Consider the following 27,367-nt stretch of genomic DNA (forward strand, 5'->3'; position numbering starts at 1 on the left):
ATTTTAATAGCTTTTTTTTTTTTTTTTTTTTTTAGAGATCTGACGTTCATAGTGACAGAACACTGTCCAAAAAAAAAAAAAAACCTAAGTCTCGCTAGACGAGATTGAAATCTCGAGATTTCAATCTCGTCTAGGGAGACCTAGATTGTTTTTTGTTTTTTGTTTTTGCATAGTGTTCTGTCACTATGAACGTCAGATCTAAAAAAAAAAAAAAAAAGCTATTAACATTATGCGATCTAGCACAAGGCCTATCCGCGCACGTTTTAAGCTGTGGCGGAACCGGGATGGAGTTATGAACATTTTCTACTAGTACCATTCATCCTAAGATATCATAACATCATAGAAAAGGTAAGGAAATTTAGTCCAAAATTCTCCTTTAACAACACATTATAGGCTATTATAGCCACGCGTCGGTCACGTGGGTAATAAACACTCAACACGTGCACGTGAAGATAATCAAAGCACACAGTCAACCGTTGGTCTTATTTTTACATTGTGAGTAAAACAAACATTAAAGGCACACTTTCACACCCAGAGATTCACACCTCATCAGACAAACGTGAATGAATGAGGAGTGGTCCCATTTGTCCCCAAAGAGTCCCTCCAAAACCTTCCATCCTTTCAATGACCACTTTAATGATGTATTTTATACCAGGACTTTATGCAGCTTACATGATGCATGGTTGATGGGTAGGCTATGCCTCTCTACAGATCTTTAACATCAGGGACTGGTGTGTAAATAAGTACACTCAAGTACTGTACTTGAAAAAAAAAAAAAAAAAAAAGTATTTTTTACTTTCTTCATTATTTACAAATGTCAATACTTTTACTTCTACTCCACTACATCTCAGAGGCAAATATTGTACTTTTACTCCACTACAATTATATGAAAACTTGGTACTGGTTACTCTGTAGATTTAGATTATTATTACAAAACACACCAACCACTATATATTTCGGCCATTTGAAAATAGCAGATCTACAAGCTCACACTGCCATTGTGAGCAAGCATGTAGATCGGCTATTTTAAAAATATTTTTTTAACTTGTGAAATGGGACATTCTGCAGTATTGCTACTTTTACTCAAGTAGGCTCAAATATGTGTCGTTTGGTGTTTTTCGTCACTTGGGCGCTCGTGTCGTGTGGGGGTGAGATGTCACACATCTAATAGCCCCAATTCAATTTAGTCACTTCACTTCACTCAGTTCCCACGAGAAAAATAGCCTAACCAGTTTCCCATCGTCTCACTTCCATGGTGACACTTTCTGGGACTCGTGTCAACTAATACTATAGTGGTTTTCAACCCTTTTCATGCCAAGGACGGTAAGGACCCCTAAATCGATATACATTTGGCCGCGGACCCCCATCTCAAAATGTTTCGTGCCAGAGACTTCAAAATGTTCGCTTCAAAAATATATATATTCAAAGATGTGCACACATTTTCAAGTTTTTTTGTAGATCTTCTATTTTTGAATAGCCAAAGTGGTTAAAATGATTGTGAAGCTATGTTAACTAATTTTGCTGGGATCCCCTGGTAACCCCCCCCCCCAGGACCACTGGTTGAGAACCACTGCTATATGGGGATGCTGAATGCATTATTAAAGTGAATGATTGTATGGCTGCTGTTTATTAGCATAAAATATTATTTTATTTTTTTTACAAATTATTATTTTTTCTACAAAAAAAAATACATAAGACCACAAACCAATAATTCTTGATTTATTTTAAGCATTTCAATTAGTACCAGGTTAGGCAAGGGTCTGGTCAGGGATGGCTATTTAGTGCTCCCTACTGGCTAAACTGGTGTACTGCTACTATGGTATAAGACCAAAGACGCAGTAAGTAAGCAAGCAAGCAAGTGTGTGTGTGTGTGTGTGTGTGTGTGTGTGTGTGTGTGTGTGTGTGTGTGTGTGTGTGTGTGTGTGTGTGTGTGTGTGTGTGTGTGTGTGTGTGTGTGTGTGTGTGTGTGTGTGTGTGTGTGTGTGTGTGTGTTGTAGATTTGTGTGCGTGTGCGTGTGCGCGTGCGTGTGCGCGCGTGCATGTGTGTGTGCATGTGTGTGAGCTAACCACAATGCAAAATGTAGCAACTTTGAGAAATACAATATTTACTTTCAATATTATATGTATTTTACTATACTATTTTACTTTACTATTTTACTATTTACTGTATTTTGTAATATTCTGGTTTGTTAAATTATTTTGTTAACTAAATGATAATAATAATAATAATAATAATAATAATAATAATAATAATAATAATAATAATAATAATAATAATAATAATAGTTTTAATGTGTACAAATAATACAAATAAAGAACAACCATTGAATGGAAGGTGTGTCCAAACTTTTGACTGGTACTCAGTATTAATTATCATTCATTATGCATTAATAAACCAGTAGCTTCCATTAGCAATTAGCATCAACAAGCTGCTTTGCTAAAAATAGAGTTATAAATATATCACATCTATGGAAGTAAATTTCTTTTTAAATAAAGACAATAAACGAGTCCCTTAGAGTCAACTAGCATTGTTGCCAGGTTTTGCGAGAAAAATAAGCAACCAGGTCTAGGAAAACAAGCCCAAAAGAAGCAACCAAGGCAAAGTCACTAGGCAATAGGCATACTGTATACACTGAAATGAGCAGATCTACAAGCTCTGCTATTTTCAAAAAATCTTGAAATAAAATCTGGAATATTTGAAATATTTTTGAAACATTCTAACAACACAAATCTGTTATTGGGTGGGTCAAACAGGCTCACCCTGTCCCTCCTACTCCTGGCACAAAACCTTTTCAGATGGGATTTAGCGACAAATACTGAAATATCTGAAAATATTTGAGATCCACTGGTTAAAACAATTGTGAAGCAAGCCCAAATAAGCAACTACACTTTAGAAACAAGCCCTCAATCACCAACATTTACAAGCAACTTCACAAAAACCTAAGCCGAAAGTAGCTTATAATACGCGGACATGGCAACCCTGTCAGGTTCAATTCGTCAGGTGGGCGTGGTAATACTCGTCGTCCAATGGCGGACAACAACAAACAGGTCACGTGGTTGTGCGTCTGTTGAAATCCGATACCACGCCAGCAAACGTCCGCTGTGATTGGCCAGTCGAACACCCGCTGTGATTGGCCAGTCAAGGTCAGCTGCTGCTCTCTCGCGCGCGGAGAACGAAGTTTACGTTTGAACGCAGCTCAGTTACTTCAGTTCACACAGGACAGGGAGACAGGCAGAGACGGTACATTCAGATCAGCTGATGACAACAACACAACACAACACAACTGAACTGAACAGCAAACTCTGAGCAGAGGACTTGAACGCCGTTATTAACAATAATAATACTGATCCTGACAGTTTTACCTTTCGGTATCTTCGGAGACAATCTGATAACAACCTTCAGTGGAAAGTGGAAACTACAGGACAAACTGTCAATGCAGGAAGACAAGAATCAACTGGATTCAGGACAACTTGTTAGGAGCTTCATGGAAGACCAACAGAACAACACCGTGTCTTCTACAGCTGGTAAGTAGTTGAGCTACCGTTGCTAACGTTAAGCTAGTGCAGTTAACCTGCTCAGTAGATCCAGCAATTTCCAGCCGTTTACGATTTGTGTTCTGGCCCTGGGCCGACAATCTAAATGTAAGTTAAACACAAAATAATCGCTTCCGGTCTGTACGGACCTTTAACTGAATGTGAAGTGACAACCTACAGAAGCCTCTCTTTACACTTTACTATAACATGCTCGTTGTGGCCCCATATGATTTTAGTTGCATTACATTTACTTGTATTACTAAATACCTCTCCATATCTACATTTATAATAAGGTTTCTTTCCTGTGTAAAATTTGATCGTGTTTACATTGTTGTGCATTTAAAAAGTAATACATCAAGTAATGCTTCTTACAAGTTATGAATCCACATTCAGTGGCCTGGAAGGACAAATGTTTCACCTAAACAAGAAAATGTGAACCAAACTGAAGAAGGTTGCTACTTAATACATACAAAGTGTCATAGTAGCAACTTGTAAACCATTACTCGCTGAACTATGATTTTGTGTTTGCCTTCTATTGTGACAGAAATGGCATGTCTTTTTTTGTGAGCAAAATAAATGTCACATCTGTTAATGACAAACAAATGTGTGTGTGTGTGGAATGAGACCTCATAAGGGAGTATATGTTTTATGCAATACCATATATCGCATAAAAAGTGCACCTGGCTTAAATATACCCACAAGTCAAGTTGGTGGTTTTGGGTGAAACAGTTGTCATCTGGTGCATTTATAACATGATCTGCATATACTCTGCAGTATGACAAATAGTGGAAATAGTAGATATAAGCTCACAACACATTGCATTGTGTTGTGAGCTAGTAGATCAGCTATTTTAGAAAATAAATAAATACAAAGTTTATTTTTTGCTGTTGTCTAAACAGATTGGTGTCTTCTTTGAGGACAATGGACATGGCCTGCTAGAGGACAATGACATCTACAATCACAAGACTTCTGGAGTTCGAATTGGGTTTGTGGAATTTAAATCTTTATGCAACTGACATACAGCACCTTGAAATAGTAATGATAACGTTTTCTTTTATTTGTGTTTTGCCAAATGTCTGTTATAGTTGTATCTGACTTTGCAAATGGCAATACACATTTAACAGTAGCAACAATTCAACAGCAGTAATTGTACAGTTGTATTCATAACATGTGTCATATAGCTCATAATCGTCCTCATGTTTCTCTCTTGACAGGACTGGCAGCAACCCTCAAATCAGACGGAACAAGATCTGGGGATGCCAGGAGCTTGGCATTGACATCTTCAGCTCTGGTGAGAAGCAGACCTTAACAACATGGACACTAGCGGCCCTATTCTGGAGGCCAACATTCAGCGATTTACAAGCTCACAACGCATCGTAATGCAACGTGTTGTGCGCTTGTAAATCGTCTATTTTATGTTAAGAGATTTGATGTAGAGTGAATGAAGGAAGGCTTATAGAGTAGTTAGTATAGAGCCCTGAGGGACCCTGGGTAAGTATAGATGCTCATCTATTGAGACATTATATCCTGTTGTCTGGTAGGGCCACTACTGGTTGACAAGTGGTATTGCATGAAATTCAAAACACAATTTATTCTCTGGACAAATGGGCCTTCTGTATTAGCTCAGCAGTTTATGACAGGATTTCATAATGGCATTTCCTCCCCCCTCCTGATGCTAAAACACATTTTGTGTGTGTGTGTTTGTTTGTGTGTGTTCCAGGCTTAGGCTTCATAGAGGACAATGACATCTTGGACAATGCCTTGGCAGGAGTTGGGATCAGTAAGGACTTGCAGTCCTTACTGATCCCACACTGCTGAGGAACGAGATCTGCACCAGGCCAGATGGACCACCTAACCCTTGCACGTTAGCAGATGATCAACTCAGTCCAACACATTGGAGACATGCACTGTGAAGCGTAGGAGGACTGAGGGGTCATGCATTGACCGCAACTGGAAGAGGTTGCGCTTGTAGTTTTCTTTCAGTGAGCCTACACTACAATGCAAGTCAAACGAACTACATACTGGAAAACAAGCACTCTGCCAGCACTGCCAGCACTGACTGTCAATTGCATCGGACATTTATTCAGTGCTTAATCCTGTCATTACAATGTCATGTAAATAGTTCATTCATACAATGTCATGTAAATAGTTCATTCATACAATGTCATGTAAATAGTTCATTCATACAATGTCATGTAAATAGTTCATATTCATTTGCTCATGGAAGTTTTGTATTTATTTATATTTTTTCATGTAAATAAACAAAACAAAAAGTTAAGAAATGTGCTTGGTAGATGATTTCTCTGTTGTAACATTGCTTCTTGGCAATAATATTGCCAAGAAGCATATCTCTGCTGTTCGGCCGGAACCAGCTAAATCCAAAATGGTAATTGTTCAGGAAATGAATAACAAAATATCAATTTTTCAGAAAATGAAGAAAACCTTATATTTTTTAAAACAAAGCAATACTGCCTCATCAAACTTGGTATTGTGACTTTATATATTATCAGATACTTGCATGTGTCATTATATTATACCCAAATCCAGCTCAAGTGGAGTTAGGAGTTTTGTCCATACACAAATCCAGCGCAAGTGGAGTTAGGAGGTTTTGTCCATCATTGATAAGAACAGCTGGCAATGGATCTCAAAGCTCACAACACATCACAACGCATTGTGAGCTTGGAGATCAGCTATTTATGGTGAGCGCCATCCTCATAATATGAGGATGGATACTTAGTATATTATACTAAGTATAGATCAAGCTGAATTCTGTACTTAAACAACTTTTATTTTAACATGCATTGTAAACAACTATGGATCTAACTGTTACCACTGTTGTTCTTCTACAGTTGAGTGCAACAAACAATTGTGCCTCAATACTCAATCATGTATTTAACAAAAGCAATCATGGCACACCAACAATAAATAAATGGCATATAAATACAAAATACATTCATGAAAAATAGAATCTGTAGCCTATCAAATCTGTAGCCTACTGCACTAACAATAACAACCACAGTTGAATTTACCTATCATATACCTATCAACATTTTATTATCACACTGTTGTGTGTTGTGTGTTGCGTGTGTGTGGTGGGTGTTTCTTAGTGCTTTAGATTGTCATAAAAGCTGTGAAAGTCTTTTGGCAAGATCTCCTTGAGCTCTTGGAGATGTTTGAAACAAACTCCTGCACACACTCATTCTCTGTCCATTAACATTTAAAAAGAAAACACGAGCAGATGACCTTTGTGAAGACACCCTTCTCCTCTTTACTGGGGTGACATCTATCAAACCTTGCACATACATTCTCTTCTCTTCCCAGTTTATGTTCTCCCAAAAGCATTGAAAAATATTCTCCCTGTCTGCCTCATACAGAGCAGAGCTTCTCTGAGAGCCTGAGAGGAGGGGGGAGTTGTTTGTTTTTGACGGACAGTTTGAGGGTCCAATGGAGTTAGGAGTTTTCGTCAGAGGCACTTTTTAATACTTTTCATATGTTATTATTAAAAAAAATAATACACAGATGTAGAGGGGGTTCAATAGCGTTGATTTATGAAAAAAAAAAAAAAAACTGAAAATGGGGAGTTAGCTGGTCCCGGCTGGACACAGACAATATACTTCTTGGCAATACGTTTGGAAAGCCTGTTTATTTCCCTTTTTAAAATGGTGGTAAGGAACATGCATTTGTGGGACTACTAGGGAACAATTGCAAGTCACAAACGATGCAGATTTCACACATTTAGTGTAAGATGAGCAGTTCTGATTAAGTGCGTTGTGGCGCTCAGTGGTGTTAAGTAACTAAGTACAAATTTTAGGTATATTTTTTACTTCATTATTTTCAATACGTATACTCCTTTACATCTCTGAGGCATATTTTGTACTTTTAATCCGCTACAATTATTTGAAAACTTGTTTTAGTTACTTTGTAGATATAGGCCTAGATTATTATTGCACAACCTACATTAAACCACTTTAGCCATATATGTAGATATAGATTATTATTACACAACCTACATTAACCACTATATATATATATATATATATATATATATATATATAGTGGTTAATGTAGGTTGTATATATATATATATATATATATATATATATATATATATATATATATATATATATATATATATACGCCCTAAATATACTTTGGCTATTTGAAAATAGCGATCTACAAGCCCACAACACGTGATGCATTGCGCTGTGAACTTGTAGACCTGCTATTTTCAAAAGATTTTAATACATGAAATGCATTTGGAAACGTGTGTGAAATGGGACATTCTGTGTAATTAATACTTTCACTTCAGTATATTTTGATGCCAATTGATTGATTGAATACTTTATTTAGTCATAAATGTAAACGGAACGTGGTACAGTCAGACATTAAGGATAAAAGGATAACACAAACATTTCCATTCCATTGTGGTCCTATGTACCTGCCAATACTTTTGTACTTTTACTCAAGTACATTTTGAATACCGGACTTTTACTTGTAGCACAGACTACATCTACATTGCGATATTGATACTTTTAAAATCTTTTTAAATTTTTTGCATTGGCTATTCAAAAATAGCAGATATACAAGCTCACATCGTGTCACTATTTTTTTTTATCTTACTACTGATTTAGAAGGCATTTGTAGAATCGGCCTCAGGTCTAAGTAAATCACTGACTGCTTCTGGGCTTCAAATTTGGCAAAGGAAGAGGAAGGCAGCCACCAGAGGGCGTCAAACACCACCCAAAAAACATTTCCATCCCACGCCAGACTCGTCTGGAAAGACAAAGTGAAGTTATTTCCTCTGTCTGTCTGTCTGTACGGATGATGGAGCTGCAGATCTAAACTGCTCAGCTGGAGCCTGCAGAGTTCCAGTAGAAGACAACTTGGGTCCGATCACCATTCCTCCAGCTGTAACTTTGTCCAGCAGTAGTGTATAGGGACCACCATACAGACTTTCATCTCCTCTGCTAAACTACAGTATGAAGCTTTGGTTCTTCTGCCTGCTGTTGCTCTGGGTGGAGCTCCAACATGGTGAGTGATCTACATAGCTTTACATCTGTTTAATATACTTTTCTTTTCATCTGTTTAATATACTTCCCTTTTCATCTGCTTAATATACTTCACTTTTCCTCTGTTTAATATACTTCACTTTTCCTCTGTTTAATATACTTCACTTTTCCTTACTTGCCCACAAGTTGATTCTTTGTGTTTTAAGCTTCATGTGTATGTGTGATCTAATCTGAGAATAGAGAGGGGATTAGATAGTATGCCCTGATCTGTGAAGATTTTGTCTGGATACGTTTCTGCAGGAGTATACTGTATAGACTAGGGCAGTGGTTCCCAAACTGGGGGTTGGGACCCCCAGGGAGGTCCCCAGATGATTAGCTTTTAATGTGCAACATTGTTTTCTCACTCAACAGTAAACAAACCAACATAGGCCTACAGTATAGGCCTATAAGCATGGAAGAAGTACTCACATTTTGTACTTAAGTAAAAGTACCAAGACCACAGTGTAGAAATACTCTTTACAAGTAAAAGTCCGGAATTAAAATAATACTTGAGTAAAAGTACAAAAGTATTGGTATAAAGTACCAGAAGTAGAAAGTACTCATTATGCAGAATATTCCATTTCGCACGTTTTCAAATGTTTTTTCAAATTTTACAGTTTTTTAGTAAATGTACTTAGTTACTTTACAACACTGCCTAAGTGTATACAGGGTATCTGCACGTTTCTAAAGTGACAAAGGCTTTTTAATACCTTTTTAATACCAAATTGTGCAAGATTATGTAAGAAAGAGGAAAACATTGTGAAAATAGCCGATCTACAAGCTGCTGTGAGCTTGTAGATCTGCAATTTTTACAATAGTAATCTGTGGAACCGAGTCAAACTATGTAATGCCTACAATTCCAAGTGCTTGTCAGTGTGTGGGGTCCCCAGTTCAAATGATCATTTTGGGATGGACTACTAGGGTATGGTGGGAGGTGCCATCATTTACATACAATAATAGAGTTTCTTAAAGGGTCTTATTATGAATGTGGTTTATGTGCTCCTGCTAACAAACTCATCATAACAGACAGACATGCAATAGGCATTTCTGCACCACAGTCTCTGTTCTGCACTCACATTTCTCAGCGCTCAGAAGAACATTATTATTTCTGTTACATTTATGATTCATGCTTTTGTGAAACCAAAATCATTTGGCTCCACACAGGCCATCGTTTGTTGTCAACTGTTCTCATAAATAAGAATTAAAATGCAACTGCAAATGCTGACCAGTGTTGGCACGCTTTGTGAGAGAAACGAGAAACCATGTCTACGAAAACAAGCCCGAAAGCAGCCCGAAAGCATCAGTTTAACCACTTTAGAAAATAGCAGATCTACAAGCTGACAACGTTGTGAGCTTGTAGATCTGCTATTTTCAACACAAATATTGGGAAAAGATGTGTGAACAATATGGAATGTTTTTGAAGCATTTGAACAACACACAAATCTTGTACTTGGCTCCCTAGTCTCTGCCACAAAATACTTTCAGATTTCGGTCTTCTGCGGTCAAATACATATTAATGTGACATGGAAACCTTTGAGAACCTTTAAACAACATTAGGAAGGAAGCCCAAATAACAACTACACTTTTGAAACAAACCAAAAAAAAACTACCAATATTTACAAGTGACTTAAAGCAGCACTATGTAACTTTCCTCTTCTACCCAGGATTTTAACCTGGTTTCTGCATTGTGTGCATTTTTTTTACCATTGAGCTAATGGAGCTTGCCTGCTTGCTCAGGGGATAAATCTTGACCATCAGGTCCAAATTCGTGTCAGATCCTGTGTCTAGGTGAGACATGACCTTTGACACGATCTAAATGTCTCAATAGAAGAGCAGGGAGACAAAATACAACCACCCCAATTGTATAAGTTATATTGTATTAACATACTCTACCATATAGATTGGACAAAATGACATTTGAATTAATTAAATGAAAGTTACACACTGCTACTTTAACTGAAAAAAAAAAAACAAGCCCAAAGTCACTTATAATAAGCGGACTTGGCAACACTGATGCTGACACACAGTTTTGGAGAGGCCAGGGGGGGGGGGGCGGGACACATTTTGTGCTGTGTTGATGCAGCTGTGAGGAGATCATTGAGTATTCTTCCAGATGTGGAACATGGTTCAGTGTTCTGAGCCTCGTTCTGCGTCCTGCACCGATTCCATTCAACTTTTGTCTCTGTTAAAAGTTCAGATACTTTCATCCCCAAAATTGGCTTATAAAGACTGTGGACATAAAGTAAACATTTTGCTGTCTCTGATAGATTTGATCCGTCTTTAAATATGATTATTGCAATGTGTTTATTTATTTGATTTGATTTTATCTTGTGTGGCGCTCAGTGGTGTTAAGTAACTAAGTACAAATTTTAGGTATATTTTTTACTTCATTATTTTCAATACGTATACTCCTTTACATCTCTGAGGCATATTTTGTACTTTTAATCCGCTACAATTATTTGAAAACTTGTTTTAGTTACTTTGTAGATATAGGCCTAGATTATTATTGCACAACCTACATTAAACCACTTTAGCCATATATGTAGATATAGATTATTATTACACAACCTACATTAACCACTATATATATATATATATATATATATAGTGGTTAATGTAGGTTGTATATATATATATATATATATATATATATATATATATATATATATATATATATATATATACGCCCTAAATATACTTTGGCTATTTGAAAATAGCGATCTACAAGCCCACAACACGTGATGCATTGCGCTGTGAACTTGTAGACCTGCTATTTTCAAAAGATTTTAATACATGAAATGCATTTGGAAACGTGTGTGAAATGGGACATTCTGTGTAATTAATACTTTCACTTCAGTATATTTTGATGCCAATTGATTGATTGAATACTTTATTTAGTCATAAATGTAAACGGAACGTGGTACAGTCAGACATTAAGGATAAAAGGATAACACAAACATTTCCATTCCATTGTGGTCCTATGTACCTGCCAATACTTTTGTACTTTTACTCAAGTACATTTTGAATACCGGACTTTTACTTGTAGCACAGACTACATCTACATTGCGATATTGATACTTTTAAAATCTTTTTAAATTTTTTGCATTGGCTATTCAAAAATAGCAGATATACAAGCTCACATCGTGTCACTATTTTTTTTTATCTTACTACTGATTTAGAAGGCATTTGTAGAATCGGCCTCAGGTCTAAGTAAATCACTGACTGCTTCTGGGCTTCAAATTTGGCAAAGGAAGAGGAAGGCAGCCACCAGAGGGCGTCAAACACCACCCAAAAAACATTTCCATCCCACGCCAGACTCGTCTGGAAAGACAAAGTGAAGTTATTTCCTCTGTCTGTCTGTCTGTACGGATGATGGAGCTGCAGATCTAAACTGCTCAGCTGGAGCCTGCAGAGTTCCAGTAGAAGACAACTTGGGTCCGATCACCATTCCTCCAGCTGTAACTTTGTCCAGCAGTAGTGTATAGGGACCACCATACAGACTTTCATCTCCTCTGCTAAACTACAGTATGAAGCTTTGGTTCTTCTGCCTGCTGTTGCTCTGGGTGGAGCTCCAACATGGTGAGTGATCTACATAGCTTTACATCTGTTTAATATACTTTTCTTTTCATCTGTTTAATATACTTCCCTTTTCATCTGCTTAATATACTTCACTTTTCCTCTGTTTAATATACTTCACTTTTCCTCTGTTTAATATACTTCACTTTTCCTTACTTGCCCACAAGTTGATTCTTTGTGTTTTAAGCTTCATGTGTATGTGTGATCTAATCTGAGAATAGAGAGGGGATTAGATAGTATGCCCTGATCTGTGAAGATTTTGTCTGGATACGTTTCTGCAGGAGTATACTGTATAGACTAGGGCAGTGGTTCCCAAACTGGGGGTTGGGACCCCCAGGGAGGTCCCCAGATGATTAGCTTTTAATGTGCAACATTGTTTTCTCACTCAACAGTAAACAAACCAACATAGGCCTACAGTATAGGCCTATAAGCATGGAAGAAGTACTCACATTTTGTACTTAAGTAAAAGTACCAAGACCACAGTGTAGAAATACTCTTTACAAGTAAAAGTCCGGAATTAAAATAATACTTGAGTAAAAGTACAAAAGTATTGGTATAAAGTACCAGAAGTAGAAAGTACTCATTATGCAGAATATTCCATTTCGCACGTTTTCAAATGTTTTTTCAAATTTTACAGTTTTTTAGTAAATGTACTTAGTTACTTTACAACACTGCCTAAGTGTATACAGGGTATCTGCACGTTTCTAAAGTGACAAAGGCTTTTTAATACCTTTTTAATACCAAATTGTGCAAGATTATGTAAGAAAGAGGAAAACATTGTGAAAATAGCCGATCTACAAGCTGCTGTGAGCTTGTAGATCTGCAATTTTTACAATAGTAATCTGTGGAACCGAGTCAAACTATGTAATGCCTACAATTCCAAGTGCTTGTCAGTGTGTGGGGTCCCCAGTTCAAATGATCATTTTGGGATGGACTACTAGGGTATGGTGGGAGGTGCCATCATTTACATACAATAATAGAGTTTCTTAAAGGGTCTTATTATGAATGTGGTTTATGTGCTCCTGCTAACAAACTCATCATAACAGACAGACATGCAATAGGCATTTCTGCACCACAGTCTCTGTTCTGCACTCACATTTCTCAGCGCTCAGAAGAACATTATTATTTCTGTTACATTTATGATTCATGCTTTTGTGAAACCAAAATCATTTGGCTCCACACAGGCCATCGTTTGTTGTCAACTGTTCTCATAAATAAGAATTAAAATGCAACTGCAAATGCTGACCAGTGTTGGCACGCTTTGTGAGAGAAACGAGAAACCATGTCTACGAAAACAAGCCCGAAAGCAGCCCGAAAGCATCAGTTTAACCACTTTAGAAAATAGCAGATCTACAAGCTGACAACGTTGTGAGCTTGTAGATCTGCTATTTTCAACACAAATATTGGGAAAAGATGTGTGAACAATATGGAATGTTTTTGAAGCATTTGAACAACACACAAATCTTGTACTTGGCTCCCTAGTCTCTGCCACAAAATACTTTCAGATTTCGGTCTTCTGCGGTCAAATACATATTAATGTGACATGGAAACCTTTGAGAACCTTTAAACAACATTAGGAAGGAAGCCCAAATAACAACTACACTTTTGAAACAAACCAAAAAAAAACTACCAATATTTACAAGTGACTTAAAGCAGCACTATGTAACTTTCCTCTTCTACCCAGGATTTTAACCTGGTTTCTGCATTGTGTGCATTTTTTTTACCATTGAGCTAATGGAGCTTGCCTGCTTGCTCAGGGGATAAATCTTGACCATCAGGTCCAAATTCGTGTCAGATCCTGTGTCTAGGTGAGACATGACCTTTGACACGATCTAAATGTCTCAATAGAAGAGCAGGGAGACAAAATACAACCACCCCAATTGTATAAGTTATATTGTATTAACATACTCTACCATATAGATTGGACAAAATGACATTTGAATTAATTAAATGAAAGTTACACACTGCTACTTTAACTGAAAAAAAAAAAACAAGCCCAAAGTCACTTATAATAAGCGGACTTGGCAACACTGATGCTGACACACAGTTTTGGAGAGGCCAGGGGGGGGGGGCGGGACACATTTTGTGCTGTGTTGATGCAGCTGTGAGGAGATCATTGAGTATTCTTCCAGATGTGGAACATGGTTCAGTGTTCTGAGCCTCGTTCTGCGTCCTGCACCGATTCCATTCAACTTTTGTCTCTGTTAAAAGTTCAGATACTTTCATCCCCAAAATTGGCTTATAAAGACTGTGGACATAAAGTAAACATTTTGCTGTCTCTGATAGATTTGATCCGTCTTTAAATATGATTATTGCAATGTGTTTATTTATTTGATTTGATTTTATCTTGTGTGGCGCTCAGTGGTGTTAAGTAACTAAGTACAAATTTTAGGTATATTTTTTACTTCATTATTTTCAATACGTATACTCCTTTACATCTCTGAGGCATATTTTGTACTTTTAATCCGCTACAATTATTTGAAAACTTGTTTTAGTTACTTTGTAGATATAGGCCTAGATTATTATTGCACAACCTACATTAAACCACTTTAGCCATATATGTAGATATAGATTATTATTACACAACCTACATTAACCACTATATATATATATATATATATATATAGTGGTTAATGTAGGTTGTATATATATATATATATATATATATATATATATATATATATATATATATATACGCCCTAAATATACTTTGGCTATTTGAAAATAGCGATCTACAAGCCCACAACACGTGATGCATTGCGCTGTGAACTTGTAGACCTGCTATTTTCAAAAGATTTTAATACATGAAATGCATTTGGAAACGTGTGTGAAATGGGACATTCTGTGTAATTAATACTTTCACTTCAGTATATTTTGATGCCAATTGATTGATTGAATACTTTATTTAGTCATAAATGTAAACGGAACGTGGTACAGTCAGACATTAAGGATAAAAGGATAACACAAACATTTCCATTCCATTGTGGTCCTATGTACCTGCCAATACTTTTGTACTTTTACTCAAGTACATTTTGAATACCGGACTTTTACTTGTAGCACAGACTACATCTACATTGCGATATTGATACTTTTAAAATCTTTTTAAATTTTTTGCATTGGCTATTCAAAAATAGCAGATATACAAGCTCACATCGTGTCACTATTTTTTTTTATCTTACTACTGATTTAGAAGGCATTTGTAGAATCGGCCTCAGGTCTAAGTAAATCACTGACTGCTTCTGGGCTTCAAATTTGGCAAAGGAAGAGGAAGGCAGCCACCAGAGGGCGTCAAACACCACCCAAAAAACATTTCCATCCCACGCCAGACTCGTCTGGAAAGACAAAGTGAAGTTATTTCCTCTGTCTGTCTGTCTGTACGGATGATGGAGCTGCAGATCTAAACTGCTCAGCTGGAGCCTGCAGAGTTCCAGTAGAAGACAACTTGGGTCCGATCACCATTCCTCCAGCTGTAACTTTGTCCAGCAGTAGTGTATAGGGACCACCATACAGACTTTCATCTCCTCTGCTAAACTACAGTATGAAGCTTTGGTTCTTCTGCCTGCTGTTGCTCTGGGTGGAGCTCCAACATGGTGAGTGATCTACATAGCTTTACATCTGTTTAATATACTTTTCTTTTCATCTGTTTAATATACTTCCCTTTTCATCTGCTTAATATACTTCACTTTTCCTCTGTTTAATATACTTCACTTTTCCTCTGTTTAATATACTTCACTTTTCCTTACTTGCCCACAAGTTGATTCTTTGTGTTTTAAGCTTCATGTGTATGTGTGATCTAATCTGAGAATAGAGAGGGGATTAGATAGTATGCCCTGATCTGTGAAGATTTTGTCTGGATACGTTTCTGCAGGAGTATACTGTATAGACTAGGGCAGTGGTTCCCAAACTGGGGGTTGGGACCCCCAGGGAGGTCCCCAGATGATTAGCTTTTAATGTGCAACATTGTTTTCTCACTCAACAGTAAACAAACCAACATAGGCCTACAGTATAGGCCTATAAGCATGGAAGAAGTACTCACATTTTGTACTTAAGTAAAAGTACCAAGACCACAGTGTAGAAATACTCTTTACAAGTAAAAGTCCGGAATTAAAATAATACTTGAGTAAAAGTACAAAAGTATTGGTATAAAGTACCAGAAGTAGAAAGTACTCATTATGCAGAATATTCCATTTCGCACGTTTTCAAATGTTTTTTCAAATTTTACAGTTTTTTAGTAAATGTACTTAGTTACTTTACAACACTGCCTAAGTGTATACAGGGTATCTGCACGTTTCTAAAGTGACAAAGGCTTTTTAATACCTTTTTAATACCAAATTGTGCAAGATTATGTAAGAAAGAGGAAAACATTGTGAAAATAGCCGATCTACAAGCTGCTGTGAGCTTGTAGATCTGCAATTTTTACAATAGTAATCTGTGGAACCGAGTCAAACTATGTAATGCCTACAATTCCAAGTGCTTGTCAGTGTGTGGGGTCCCCAGTTCAAATGATCATTTTGGGATGGACTACTAGGGTATGGTGGGAGGTGCCATCATTTACATACAATAATAGAGTTTCTTAAAGGGTCTTATTATGAATGTGGTTTATGTGCTCCTGCTAACAAACTCATCATAACAGACAGACATGCAATAGGCATTTCTGCACCACAGTCTCTGTTCTGCACTCACATTTCTCAGCGCTCAGAAGAACATTATTATTTCTGTTACATTTATGATTCATGCTTTTGTGAAACCAAAATCATTTGGCTCCACACAGGCCATCGTTTGTTGTCAACTGTTCTCATAAATAAGAATTAAAATGCAACTGCAAATGCTGACCAGTGTTGGCACGCTTTGTGAGAGAAACGAGAAACCATGTCTACGAAAACAAGCCCGAAAGCAGCCCGAAAGCATCAGTTTAACCACTTTAGAAAATAGCAGATCTACAAGCTGACAACGTTGTGAGCTTGTAGATCTGCTATTTTCAACACAAATATTGGGAAAAGATGTGTGAACAATATGGAATGTTTTTGAAGCATTTGAACAACACACAAATCTTGTACTTGGCTCCCTAGTCTCTGCCACAAAATACTTTCAGATTTCGGTCTTCTGCGGTCAAATACATATTAATGTGACATGGAAACCTTTGAGAACCTTTAAACAACATTAGGAAGGAAGCCCAAATAACAACTACACTTTTGAAACAAACCAAAAAAAAACTACCAATATTTACAAGTGACTTAAAGCAGCACTATGTAACTTTCCTCTTCTACCCAGGATTTTAACCTGGTTTCTGCATTGTGTGCATTTTTTTTACCATTGAGCTAATGGAGCTTGCCTGCTTGCTCAGGGGATAAATCTTGACCATCAGGTCCAAATTCGTGTCAGATCCTGTGTCTAGGTGAGACATGACCTTTGACACGATCTAAATGTCTCAATAGAAGAGCAGGGAGACAAAATACAACCACCCCAATTGTATAAGTTATATTGTATTAACATACTCTACCATATAGATTGGACAAAATGACATTTGAATTAATTAAATGAAAGTTACACACTGCTACTTTAACTGAAAAAAAAAAAACAAGCCCAAAGTCACTTATAATAAGCGGACTTGGCAACACTGATGCTGACACACAGTTTTGGAGAGGCCAGGGGGGGGGGGCGGGACACATTTTGTGCTGTGTTGATGCAGCTGTGAGGAGATCATTGAGTATTCTTCCAGATGTGGAACATGGTTCAGTGTTCTGAGCCTCGTTCTGCGTCCTGCACCGATTCCATTCAACTTTTGTCTCTGTTAAAAGTTCAGATACTTTCATCCCCAAAATTGGCTTATAAAGACTGTGGACATAAAGTAAACATTTTGCTGTCTCTGATAGATTTGATCCGTCTTTAAATATGATTATTGCAATGTGTTTATTTATTTGATTTGATTTTATCTTCCTTTTTTATAACTGTGATTTAATCTTTTATTTATTATTTGCTTTTAACAATGTGATTTCTTTATGACGTGATTTCTGACCACTTAACACCTGCATTTTCAGCATGTTTATTTTAATGATCAATCAATCGATTGTATTCTGGCTTGGATCAATGGAACCAATGTATTTTTTTTTCCTCAAAGTTATAAGAAAACTTTTTTTACATACATTTCTATAATGTTATATTTTCATTAAACTCTCAGTGTTTTGACAATTAGTTTGGGGGGCCCACATATCCTCACGGCCCACCAGTGGTCCCCAGGCCCACAGGTTGGGAACCACTGCCACACTGTCTCCCTCTCAGCGTTCCTGCACTGTCTGTCACTCAATGAAGAACGCTGATCAAATAGGAGAGGACTACTTTTATTGTTTTATAACTCATTGCTGTTGGGCAGAAATCTCACTCTCATCAATCTCCATATTCTAACTTTTTTCTTATTGATTCATATTCATTTTTTTTCATAAATTGACGCCTTACTTGATCATACTACAGTGTCACACAAAAGCATCAAAAGTAGCAGATCCACAAGCTCGAAATGCGCCGCAAGCTTATAGATCTGCTACTTTTGCTATTTTTTTATTTGAATCCTGAAAAGTAACAGTTTTGGACAGCAGGTTTCCACAGCAGGTTTTTGATTTTGACAGCAATTTGATTTAGTTTTAGTCATATTTTAGTCATCTGAAATGTTTTACTGTTAGTTTAGTTTTAGTCGACTAAATATCCTAAGATTATAGTCGACTAAATCTACAGTTGATTTAGTCGACTAAAATGTATTTTATCGGTGCCTTGATGACGTCGTAATGGCTGATTTTACACTTGGTTGCACTGCGACGCGTTGTGAGCTTGTAGATCTGCTATTTTCAGAGCGCAACACCTGAGCACAACCAAACATAAAATGACTTGTCTTTTAATTCTACTGGTTCTCTTCTCCACTAGTCTTAGTTCTACTGGATCTCTTCTCCTCTAGTCCCTCACTAACATTTTAGTCTAGTTTTTATTTGTTGACGAAATTGTCAATATATTTAGTCATAGTTTCAGTCATCATAGCTTAGTTTTTATTTCGTTTTTATTACGTTTTTGTCAGTGAAAAAAGGTAGTCGACGAAGATTTTTCGTCATAGTTTTAGTCGACGAAATCAACACTGCACCCGACAGAGACAATATATATATATATATAACTCCCTCTTTTTTTTAATTCAAAGGCTCCTGTCAACAGGTCAAGCGTCGTAAAGACGCCGGAGAGAACCGCATCAGGCCCGGGGGCAAGCGGACCAAGCTTCGCCACCCGAAGCTGAAGGAAAAGGAGCTGGGGGGTAAAGGCCAGTCGCTGCTCACGCAGGTCCTGGATAAGGGCCGCTTCCTGCGTCTGGGACAGAACACCACGCTGACGCCCGGACGCACCATGGAGCTGAGATGTAAAGGCAGTAAGATCGGCTGGTCCTACCCCTCCAACCTGGACACCTTCAACGACTCACGCCTCAGGTGACTGACTGTCGGACAGATATCACTGTTTATGATTTATTATCATCACAGTATTGTAACCCTGTTGACTTACAAATATCGCTATTTATCATTTTGTTGTTGTCGGGCAGAAACCTCATCTCATTTTAACTTTGAGTTTTTTTGTAAATTAACGCCCTACCTGATCATACTGCAGCGTCACACAAAAGCATTGAAAATAGCAGATCCACAAGCTCGAGACGCGGCGTAAAGCTACGCGTTTCTTGTAGTTCTGCTATTTTTGATTTTGAATCCAGAAAATTGTGCAGCCGATGTGTCCCAATGATTACCAGGCAAAACCTTTTCACAAACAGCCGATCTACAATCTGAATCTCACAACACGTCACGCAAAATATATATGATATCTAAATTGTCAAAAACTGCAAAAAGATGTGCACTTTTTAACAAATTATTGGACTAAACATCATCAATCGGTGGTCCAGGACAGTGGTTCTCAAAGTGGGGTCCTTGGGTGGGAGGGTAAGTATTGGACATTTTTGAATAATTTATTTAGTTTTTGTTTACACACATCTTCTCTTCTGGGGGGTCCTTGCCACAAAACATTTTCAGATGGGGGGTCCGTGGCCAAACATATTCATTTGGGGGTCCTTAACACGAAAAAGTCGAGATTGACATCAGACCCAAACATCGGGCATGGGTCAGGCTGTAATCACAGTATCATTTCTATTATATAGTCCTTGTTGGTATGCTGATATCTGGCAAGTCCATGTGAAGTATCACATGTAATTATCCGTTCAATGTGTTATTGCTTTCTCCACCACTCCTCCACAGCATAAAGCAGATTGACAAGTACAGTCAGTTGGTGCTGACGTCGCCCTCTGCAGCCGACACTGGGCACTACAGCTGCGGCGCCATTGTGTGTGACGGCTCAGAATGCGGCAAGGACCCAGATCGAACCTTCGCCTCATACGTTTACTTCACTGGTGAATTACTATCATATACTAGTAATCCGATCACATATGGTGCACTTTGTTTTATACAAAGGAAAAAAAAAAAATGTTGTACTTTTATTTGCTTCATCACACAGAACAGTTAGCGCCCAGAGTACACAACCTGTAGATTTGATCTTTTAACTTATTTCTAATTCATTGGTAAAGTGCCTGCCCACCAGCGTGTAGTCTGGTGGTTTGAATCCACTGCGGTGCAGTCCGGCTTTTGTCGAGCGTCTAATATACGAACACAATTAACCCATGTTCGGGGGAGGGTGATATTTGTCACTGCACATACTCCTACGGGCTGGGGCGGCACCTGTCAGCAGGGAGTGTTGGGCGGTAGGAGTAGGACGGAGGCTACTACTTCCTCCCGGTGGGGGCTCCTCACTGGCAGGTGAACTGACAACACACAGAAATGTGTGTGTGGGGTGGAATTAACGAAAGAGAAACACTAACATGCTTCTGTTCTCTGTCCCCATGGGACCAGATAAGGACAACCTCTTCGTCCCCTCCGCCATCCACTTTGAGATCGTCTACATACGTCCGGACCGGCCGGCCATCGTCCCCTGCCGGGTGACCAGTCCCCTGGCCAGGGTCACGCTCCACAGGGAGGTTCCTCCGGAGGAAGTCGCCGCCAACGGGACGCAGGTGACCTACGACCCCACCAAGGGCTTCGTCCTGCACAACCCCAGTCCAGAGCACCAGGGGGTCTTCTACTGCAAGGCCGTGGCCAGAGGAACCCCGCAAGTCTCCAACAAGTACCAGCTGCTCTACGTGGAAGGTACGGTACCCTGCCGTCACACGACAAGGCCTGCTACTACTATCCATTGTTTTCGTAGCGATTATTCTATATCGTCGCTGTCGGGCAGAAACCGCTTATCTCCATATTTTAGTAAATAAAAACATCTACTGATGTACAAACTTGGACACATCATCAGTGTTGTTACCTGGAGTCACTGGGTGTTTCGGGTCTTGCAACAGACACCCTCCTCCAGGCGACCCAACCTTGGCCTGTGTCCAAGTGGCATGCTACAGCCCCGACTCTTGAGGGGAGTAAGAGACGGTGCTAATTAGGGGTTTATGGTAGCAGGTGAGATGTTAACAGCAAGTGTTGGCAACACTAGGAGGCATCAAAAATGCTTTTGAATTTGATTCCCGAAAAGTAACAGTTTTGGACATACAGTATGAGGTTTCCACCCGACAGAGACGATATTATTACGATGTAAGTCCTATGTTATACTTTGTCGCACAGCGGTGTCATGCAAAAGTAGTGAAGAATGCCCAATCTACAAGCTCTGCAAGCTATGCATCGTGACGCGTTGTGAGCTTGTAGATTGGCTACCAAAAATAGGGATAGCTTATTAATTGATTTTATTAAATGATTGATTATCGATTTAATTTATAATCAATTAAATTGATTTGTTCAATTAACTGTTGCACCAACCCCCCCTTACCATGTAAAGCGTCTTTGGGTACTTAGAAAAGCGCTATATCAATTTGAGATATTATATTATTATTACCTGGAGGTTTTGGCATCATCAGCTTCCAGGAATACAATGCGTGGTTTTCATCTTGTTAAAAGCCTCCACCCTGCTTCTGATCCCTGCCAACTTAAATACATCAACTGTCTCGCTGTTACAGAGGAGTTCACACAGAGGATAATGGATTTGTGGTGAATTTATTAAATGGAAATAATGTTCGGTTCAAGAGACATAATTCTGACTGGCAGATGAAAGAGATGAACAGAGAGATGGAAAAGGCTTGCTAGGGGGAGTTTGGTTGTGTTGCATAAACATTCTATAACTGCCTCTGTACAACCGTGAGTCACAGACACGGTCAGCGAGAGAAGGATGAGTCTAGCAGGGCACTGTGTGTGCGTCAGGCACCCGGAACTGGTAGTGAGCAAAAAAAAAAACCTGACACTGTGGGAGCCAACCCAAAGATGGTTAATTTAGGAAGATACACCATCCCAATTGGAGCCACTAGAGGCGACACGGTACACAAATCCTACAAATTGTCTCCTAAGTGGGCACCGGCGTCTGACGGCAAATCTCGCGAACGTCCTATGTTTACTGGTGCTAGATCCCGCGAGAGTGTGTTGCTGGGACAGAGAAAGGTCGATAATAAAGTTGATTTTCTCCTGATTTGTCTCTCTGAAAAAAGCCATTTTAGTGTGACAAACTTGGGAAGATTGTGTAGCTTGTGACGATCGGGTCCAATATTCAGTTCAGTTAGCCTGGCGTAGCCAGACTATATCAGAGTGCAATTATTTTTTTCACTCGCAGATTCGTCTGGTCCCAGGCTATAGTTCAGTGAACATGGGGCTAAAGAACGGCTCAGAAGCTGTGTTCACGTTCACTCTCCCACTGGAATTAATAGACTGAAACCTACTTCCGGTCTCCTAAAAAGGCGTCCGCCTACGTCACACGGATACGGGAAGTAACCCGGAGATGGCAGGTCTTGCTATTTTTGTCTTGGGCCATCCCAAAGCACAGCTAGGAGGGGAAAGGGGCGCACCACCTACCAGTGTAGCTACTCGCATCGCATCACAACTTTGACTGCAGAAATACCCATTATCTACGGTCAGATTGTACAATAAGCTGTGGAGTAAACTCATTACAGAACCCCACCACTCTAGACGTAACACATCTCAAATAATATACAACTGCCTCCTTGCTCAGTGCTACTGTAAATACAGTACCAGATTGTTATGTACCTGGTGGTCCACAGGGGGAAGGGACTGTAACACCATACCCAGTAAAAGAATGGAAAAGAGAAAACCTGATGGACATTAGTGAACTGGTGTTTTATTTACATTGTGACTGTTGACTGGTGCTGACAAAGGTACGCCATATGTAGAAATCCAAACAGAACAAAAGCAGGTAAAGGACTGGTGGTGCCAAATCAAAGTAAGGAATAAAACAAAGACACCACAAAAACTACTCTAAAGCAAAACAATTGACAACAAAAACCCTACTACACTATATCTATTTAAGCCCACTGTGTTCAACAGAAACACTCTAAACACTGCAAAGTGTAAAGGGGTACTCCCAAATCTTACCTAGTCCTTTCCCGTACAATAACTAAAACAGATAACTGAACAGGCCAAACAGATAGTCTTGGTTAGTCACAAGTCACTCAGTCATCACTCACTGAGACACTTAGGTCACATAATGAAAAGCAACAGAGAAAGTGGATCATAGCATGTCATGTCAGAGCTCAGAAACGTCTCGCTAAGCAGCAGCCTCCTTATGAAAAAGAAAATAGCTAAATAGTCACACATTCTATGAGAGAGGCAGTGGTGGAATATCGACGTGTTTCCGTGCAACCCAGCAAACAACTACTACAAACCTTTAAGACTATGGGATCATTTCCTTCACTGTATCGATTCGTTTTTCTCGATTGATCAAATAATCAAGAAGTGCGTGTTTTATACTCTAATGAAATGCCCCAAATTTTTTATTAAATTAGCGAATATAATTTTTTGTATTATAATAGATTAAATCGATTGGTTCCATTACCTGTTGCACAACACTCCTACAAACCTTCAACAGCTACTGTACTGAGTTGTACCACAACACAAATCACACTTCAATTCTATTGCCAAGAACAGACTCACTGACCTTGACTCATTGTCACTGACCAAGCCCCCAGAACCCAGTGGTTTCATTGAAGCCAAATGGACATGCTGGCCATTCATGGTACTGCAGCTTAGTACCTCAACATGAACGAGCGAAAACGGTTTCGACCAATGGGCTCGACTCACGAGCATGCGCACGAGCTTGCGCACGGGGCTGCGCGCTTCTGTGACACAAAACGCACTGGGGGCCAAAATAGGCCGCGCCCACCAAATTTCCAACCCGGAAGAAGGGGTGATTCAGGCCCATGCGCTGGGTGAGCAACTCAATGCAAGTGGATGGGAGGAGATTTCGGGTGCCCTCTCTATTATTTTTAACTCTATGTCACTGACTCATTGCCGCCAAGCCTTCGGGTCCAAAACAGCAACAGCCTGATTCAAATGACTCTACAGCAGTGTTTCTCAAACTATGAGTCAGGACCCATTTTTGGGTTTCCTACTATAAAAAAAAAATACAGTATACTGGATATTTCAAAAGATAATTTTTCAGAAATGTTATTAAAAAAAAATCCATACGTTTAAAAAAACTTTAAGAAATGGTGAAAATAGAGTAGACCTGCTATTTTCCACTATTAAATAGGGCTTAAGGATAAGGATAAGGAAGTCCTTGCGGTCTTGTTTCCAATGAGGGCCTGTGAGCAATTAGGGGTTAAGAGTCTTGCTCAGGGACAAATTTCATTTCATCAACACATTTGCTGGCCTGGCCTGGAATCATACCTGGGGCAACCAGGGCCTCTGGCTCCCTAGGCGGGCTCACTAACCACTCAGCTATGGCCGCCCCCCACTCAGCTATGGCCGCCTTCGGCTTCTGTTTGGGGACCCCAGCTCTACAGCATAATACCATGACAATGGCACACTCCAGCAGCTGCATATAGGGCATAGCAGTGGCGGCCATTTTCTGGTTCCACTTCAAAATAGTCAATGCATTTTTCCCATTGACATTTCCAAAAATATTTATATCAATTATTTTAAGCCTAGAATCAAGCCATCCAGGGTCCTGGTGAATCATGACCATAAAACGTTTGATTCTGTGAAAAAACGTTTTTGAAAACGGCAAAACAAAGGGTATTTATTAAATATACTATATCATATAATTAAATATAAAAAAATAAAAATAAATCCCAGAAAAAATCTATGGGGAATCCAAGCTAATAGAAACTGCAGGCTTTCTATTCCTGGAAAGTTGCAATGCAATAAAAGAAGCCATTGTTCTCGTGTTAATAAAAATCTAAATAAAAAATTGTTGGAAAAAAAAATGCCTAACGATGATGTCACTGGTAGACAGGTTTCTGGACTGTCCACAGCCCTCCTATGAGACACAGACCAAGTAGAAAAAAATTGTACCATTTTATCATGAGTATTAGTGAGGTCCAATTATATGAAGATAGGTTGAAAAGCGGTGAAGTCGTCCTTAAAGGTCCACAAATCACCACACACAGGTGCAGCTGCTCACTCTAATTAACGGCTGCAACCAACACAAATCAACATCATCATAAGCTGCCAACTCTCTTACCCACTTAAAGGAGTAGTTCACCCCCCAAAAAACGTATTTTACATCCATTACACACATGAAGCCTTGAATTCATGGAGATGTTTTTGTCGCATTCCTAAGCCAATAATTTGATGACCGGCGGAAATGTACAAGTTTGAGAGAACCACTGATTGAATGTATTGTATCATGTGGTTGACAGTACCCAGCGGGCCGCCCTTTGTAAGCCTAGCATGGTCACCCGAGTCTGTGAGGGGAGGGGACAATGTCAACGTCACCTGCTCTGTCCTGGGGGAGCCCGAGGTAGACGTGGAATTCAGCTGGGCCTACCCTGGACAGGTAAGATCTGCAAACACACACACACACACACACACACACACACACACACACACACACACACGCACTCACACACGCACACACACACACACACACACACACACACACACATATAATAGTGAAACTGAAATTAAATACCAGGTGTTATGATACTGCACACATTAAATCAGTGGTGGAAAGTAACTAATTACTTTTACTCAATTATTGTAAAATCTTTTGTTACTTTTACTTAACTTGAGTATGTCATTTTTTGATGCTTTATACTTACACTCCACCACATCTCGAGTCAATTGTTGTACTTTTTACTCCACTACAATCATTTGAAAATCTCAATTTAGAATATTATTAACATAGTACATTAGTCAATTAAGCTCTATTTTATTCTTTGGCTATTCTACAAGATCCAATCACAAGCTCGCTGCTTACGAAAGAAAATCGACTCATTTTGAATAAAGATATGAAATAGGACATTCTGTGTAACACCTTTACTTTGGCACTGTAAGTATATTTCAAGTAAACATTTGAATACAGGCTTTTTACTGTACTTTGTTGTAACAGAATATTTTTTATATTATGGTATTGCTACTTTTACTCAAGTACTTATTCCACCACTGATTATGACACACTTGCATGGTTTGTGTTCAGGACAAGCGTCCGGTCAGCATCCAGGACTCGTGGAGGCTGGTGACCCGAGGGATGGGCCACACGACCCGCCTGTCCCACAGCGTCCTCTCCGTCCTGGACATGGAGACCATCGACTTCGGACAGTACATCTGTAGAGCCAAGAACCAAAACGGGGAAACGTTTGTGGCGGCCAACATCGTGTAGTCCACACACACACACACACACACACTTTATATGGATCTGTCTTGATGGGAGTATAACAGTGGCTCTCAAAGTGTGGTCCGGGGACCCTCAGGGCAGTGGTGTAAAGTAACTAGGTACATTTACTCAAGTACTGTACTTAAAGGGATACTTCACTTCCGGGCCGCCGACACATTTAAAAAAAATATTAAAAATAAATGAAAAAAGTTATGGAAAATTCATGGCCCCCTCACGCATTAGAGTGTCCTACTAATGTGTGAGGGGGCCATGAATTTTCCATAACTTTTTTCATTTATTTTTAATATTTTTTTTAAATGTGTCCCCGGCCCGAAAGTGAAGTATCCCTTTAAGTACAATTTTGAGGTACTTTAACAGAGTATTTCCAATTGTCTATTCACCTGTTTCCTAGGCTGTGTGTTTTCCACTTCCTGTCGATTTCATTGGATATCATTGGTCATCTGACCAGTTTCATTGGATTTCATTGGATCAAATCG

General features: G+C 38.9%; 1 protein-coding gene and 1 long non-coding RNA gene across 2 annotated transcripts; both read left to right on the top strand.

Annotated features, from left to right (window-relative positions):
- Positions 1 to 4,464: 4,464 nt before the first annotated feature.
- LOC308076101 lies at positions 4,465 to 5,674 on the top strand. The gene is made up of 3 exons (XR_013932250.1): positions 4,465 to 4,519; positions 4,749 to 4,825; positions 5,255 to 5,674. It is a non-coding gene; the product is annotated as an uncharacterized lncRNA (long non-coding RNA).
- A 9,831-nt stretch (positions 5,675 to 15,505) lies between these two features.
- Positions 15,506 to 27,072, top strand: pdgfrl (platelet-derived growth factor receptor-like). Its single transcript, XM_080415857.1, has 6 exons — positions 15,506 to 15,748; positions 19,336 to 19,615; positions 20,426 to 20,577; positions 21,074 to 21,367; positions 25,915 to 26,051; positions 26,694 to 27,072. Exons 1-6 carry the CDS (start codon positions 15,697 to 15,699, stop codon positions 26,874 to 26,876), a joined length of 1,098 nt encoding a protein of 365 aa, XP_080271983.1. The 5' UTR covers positions 15,506 to 15,696; the 3' UTR covers positions 26,877 to 27,072.
- The last annotated feature ends 295 nt before the right edge of the window (positions 27,073 to 27,367 follow it).

The sequence above is a fragment of the Gymnoscopelus braueri genome (assembly GCF_963280865.1).
Source record: "Gymnoscopelus braueri genome assembly, chromosome: 20".
Classification (NCBI taxonomy): Eukaryota; Metazoa; Chordata; class Actinopteri; order Myctophiformes; family Myctophidae; genus Gymnoscopelus; species Gymnoscopelus braueri.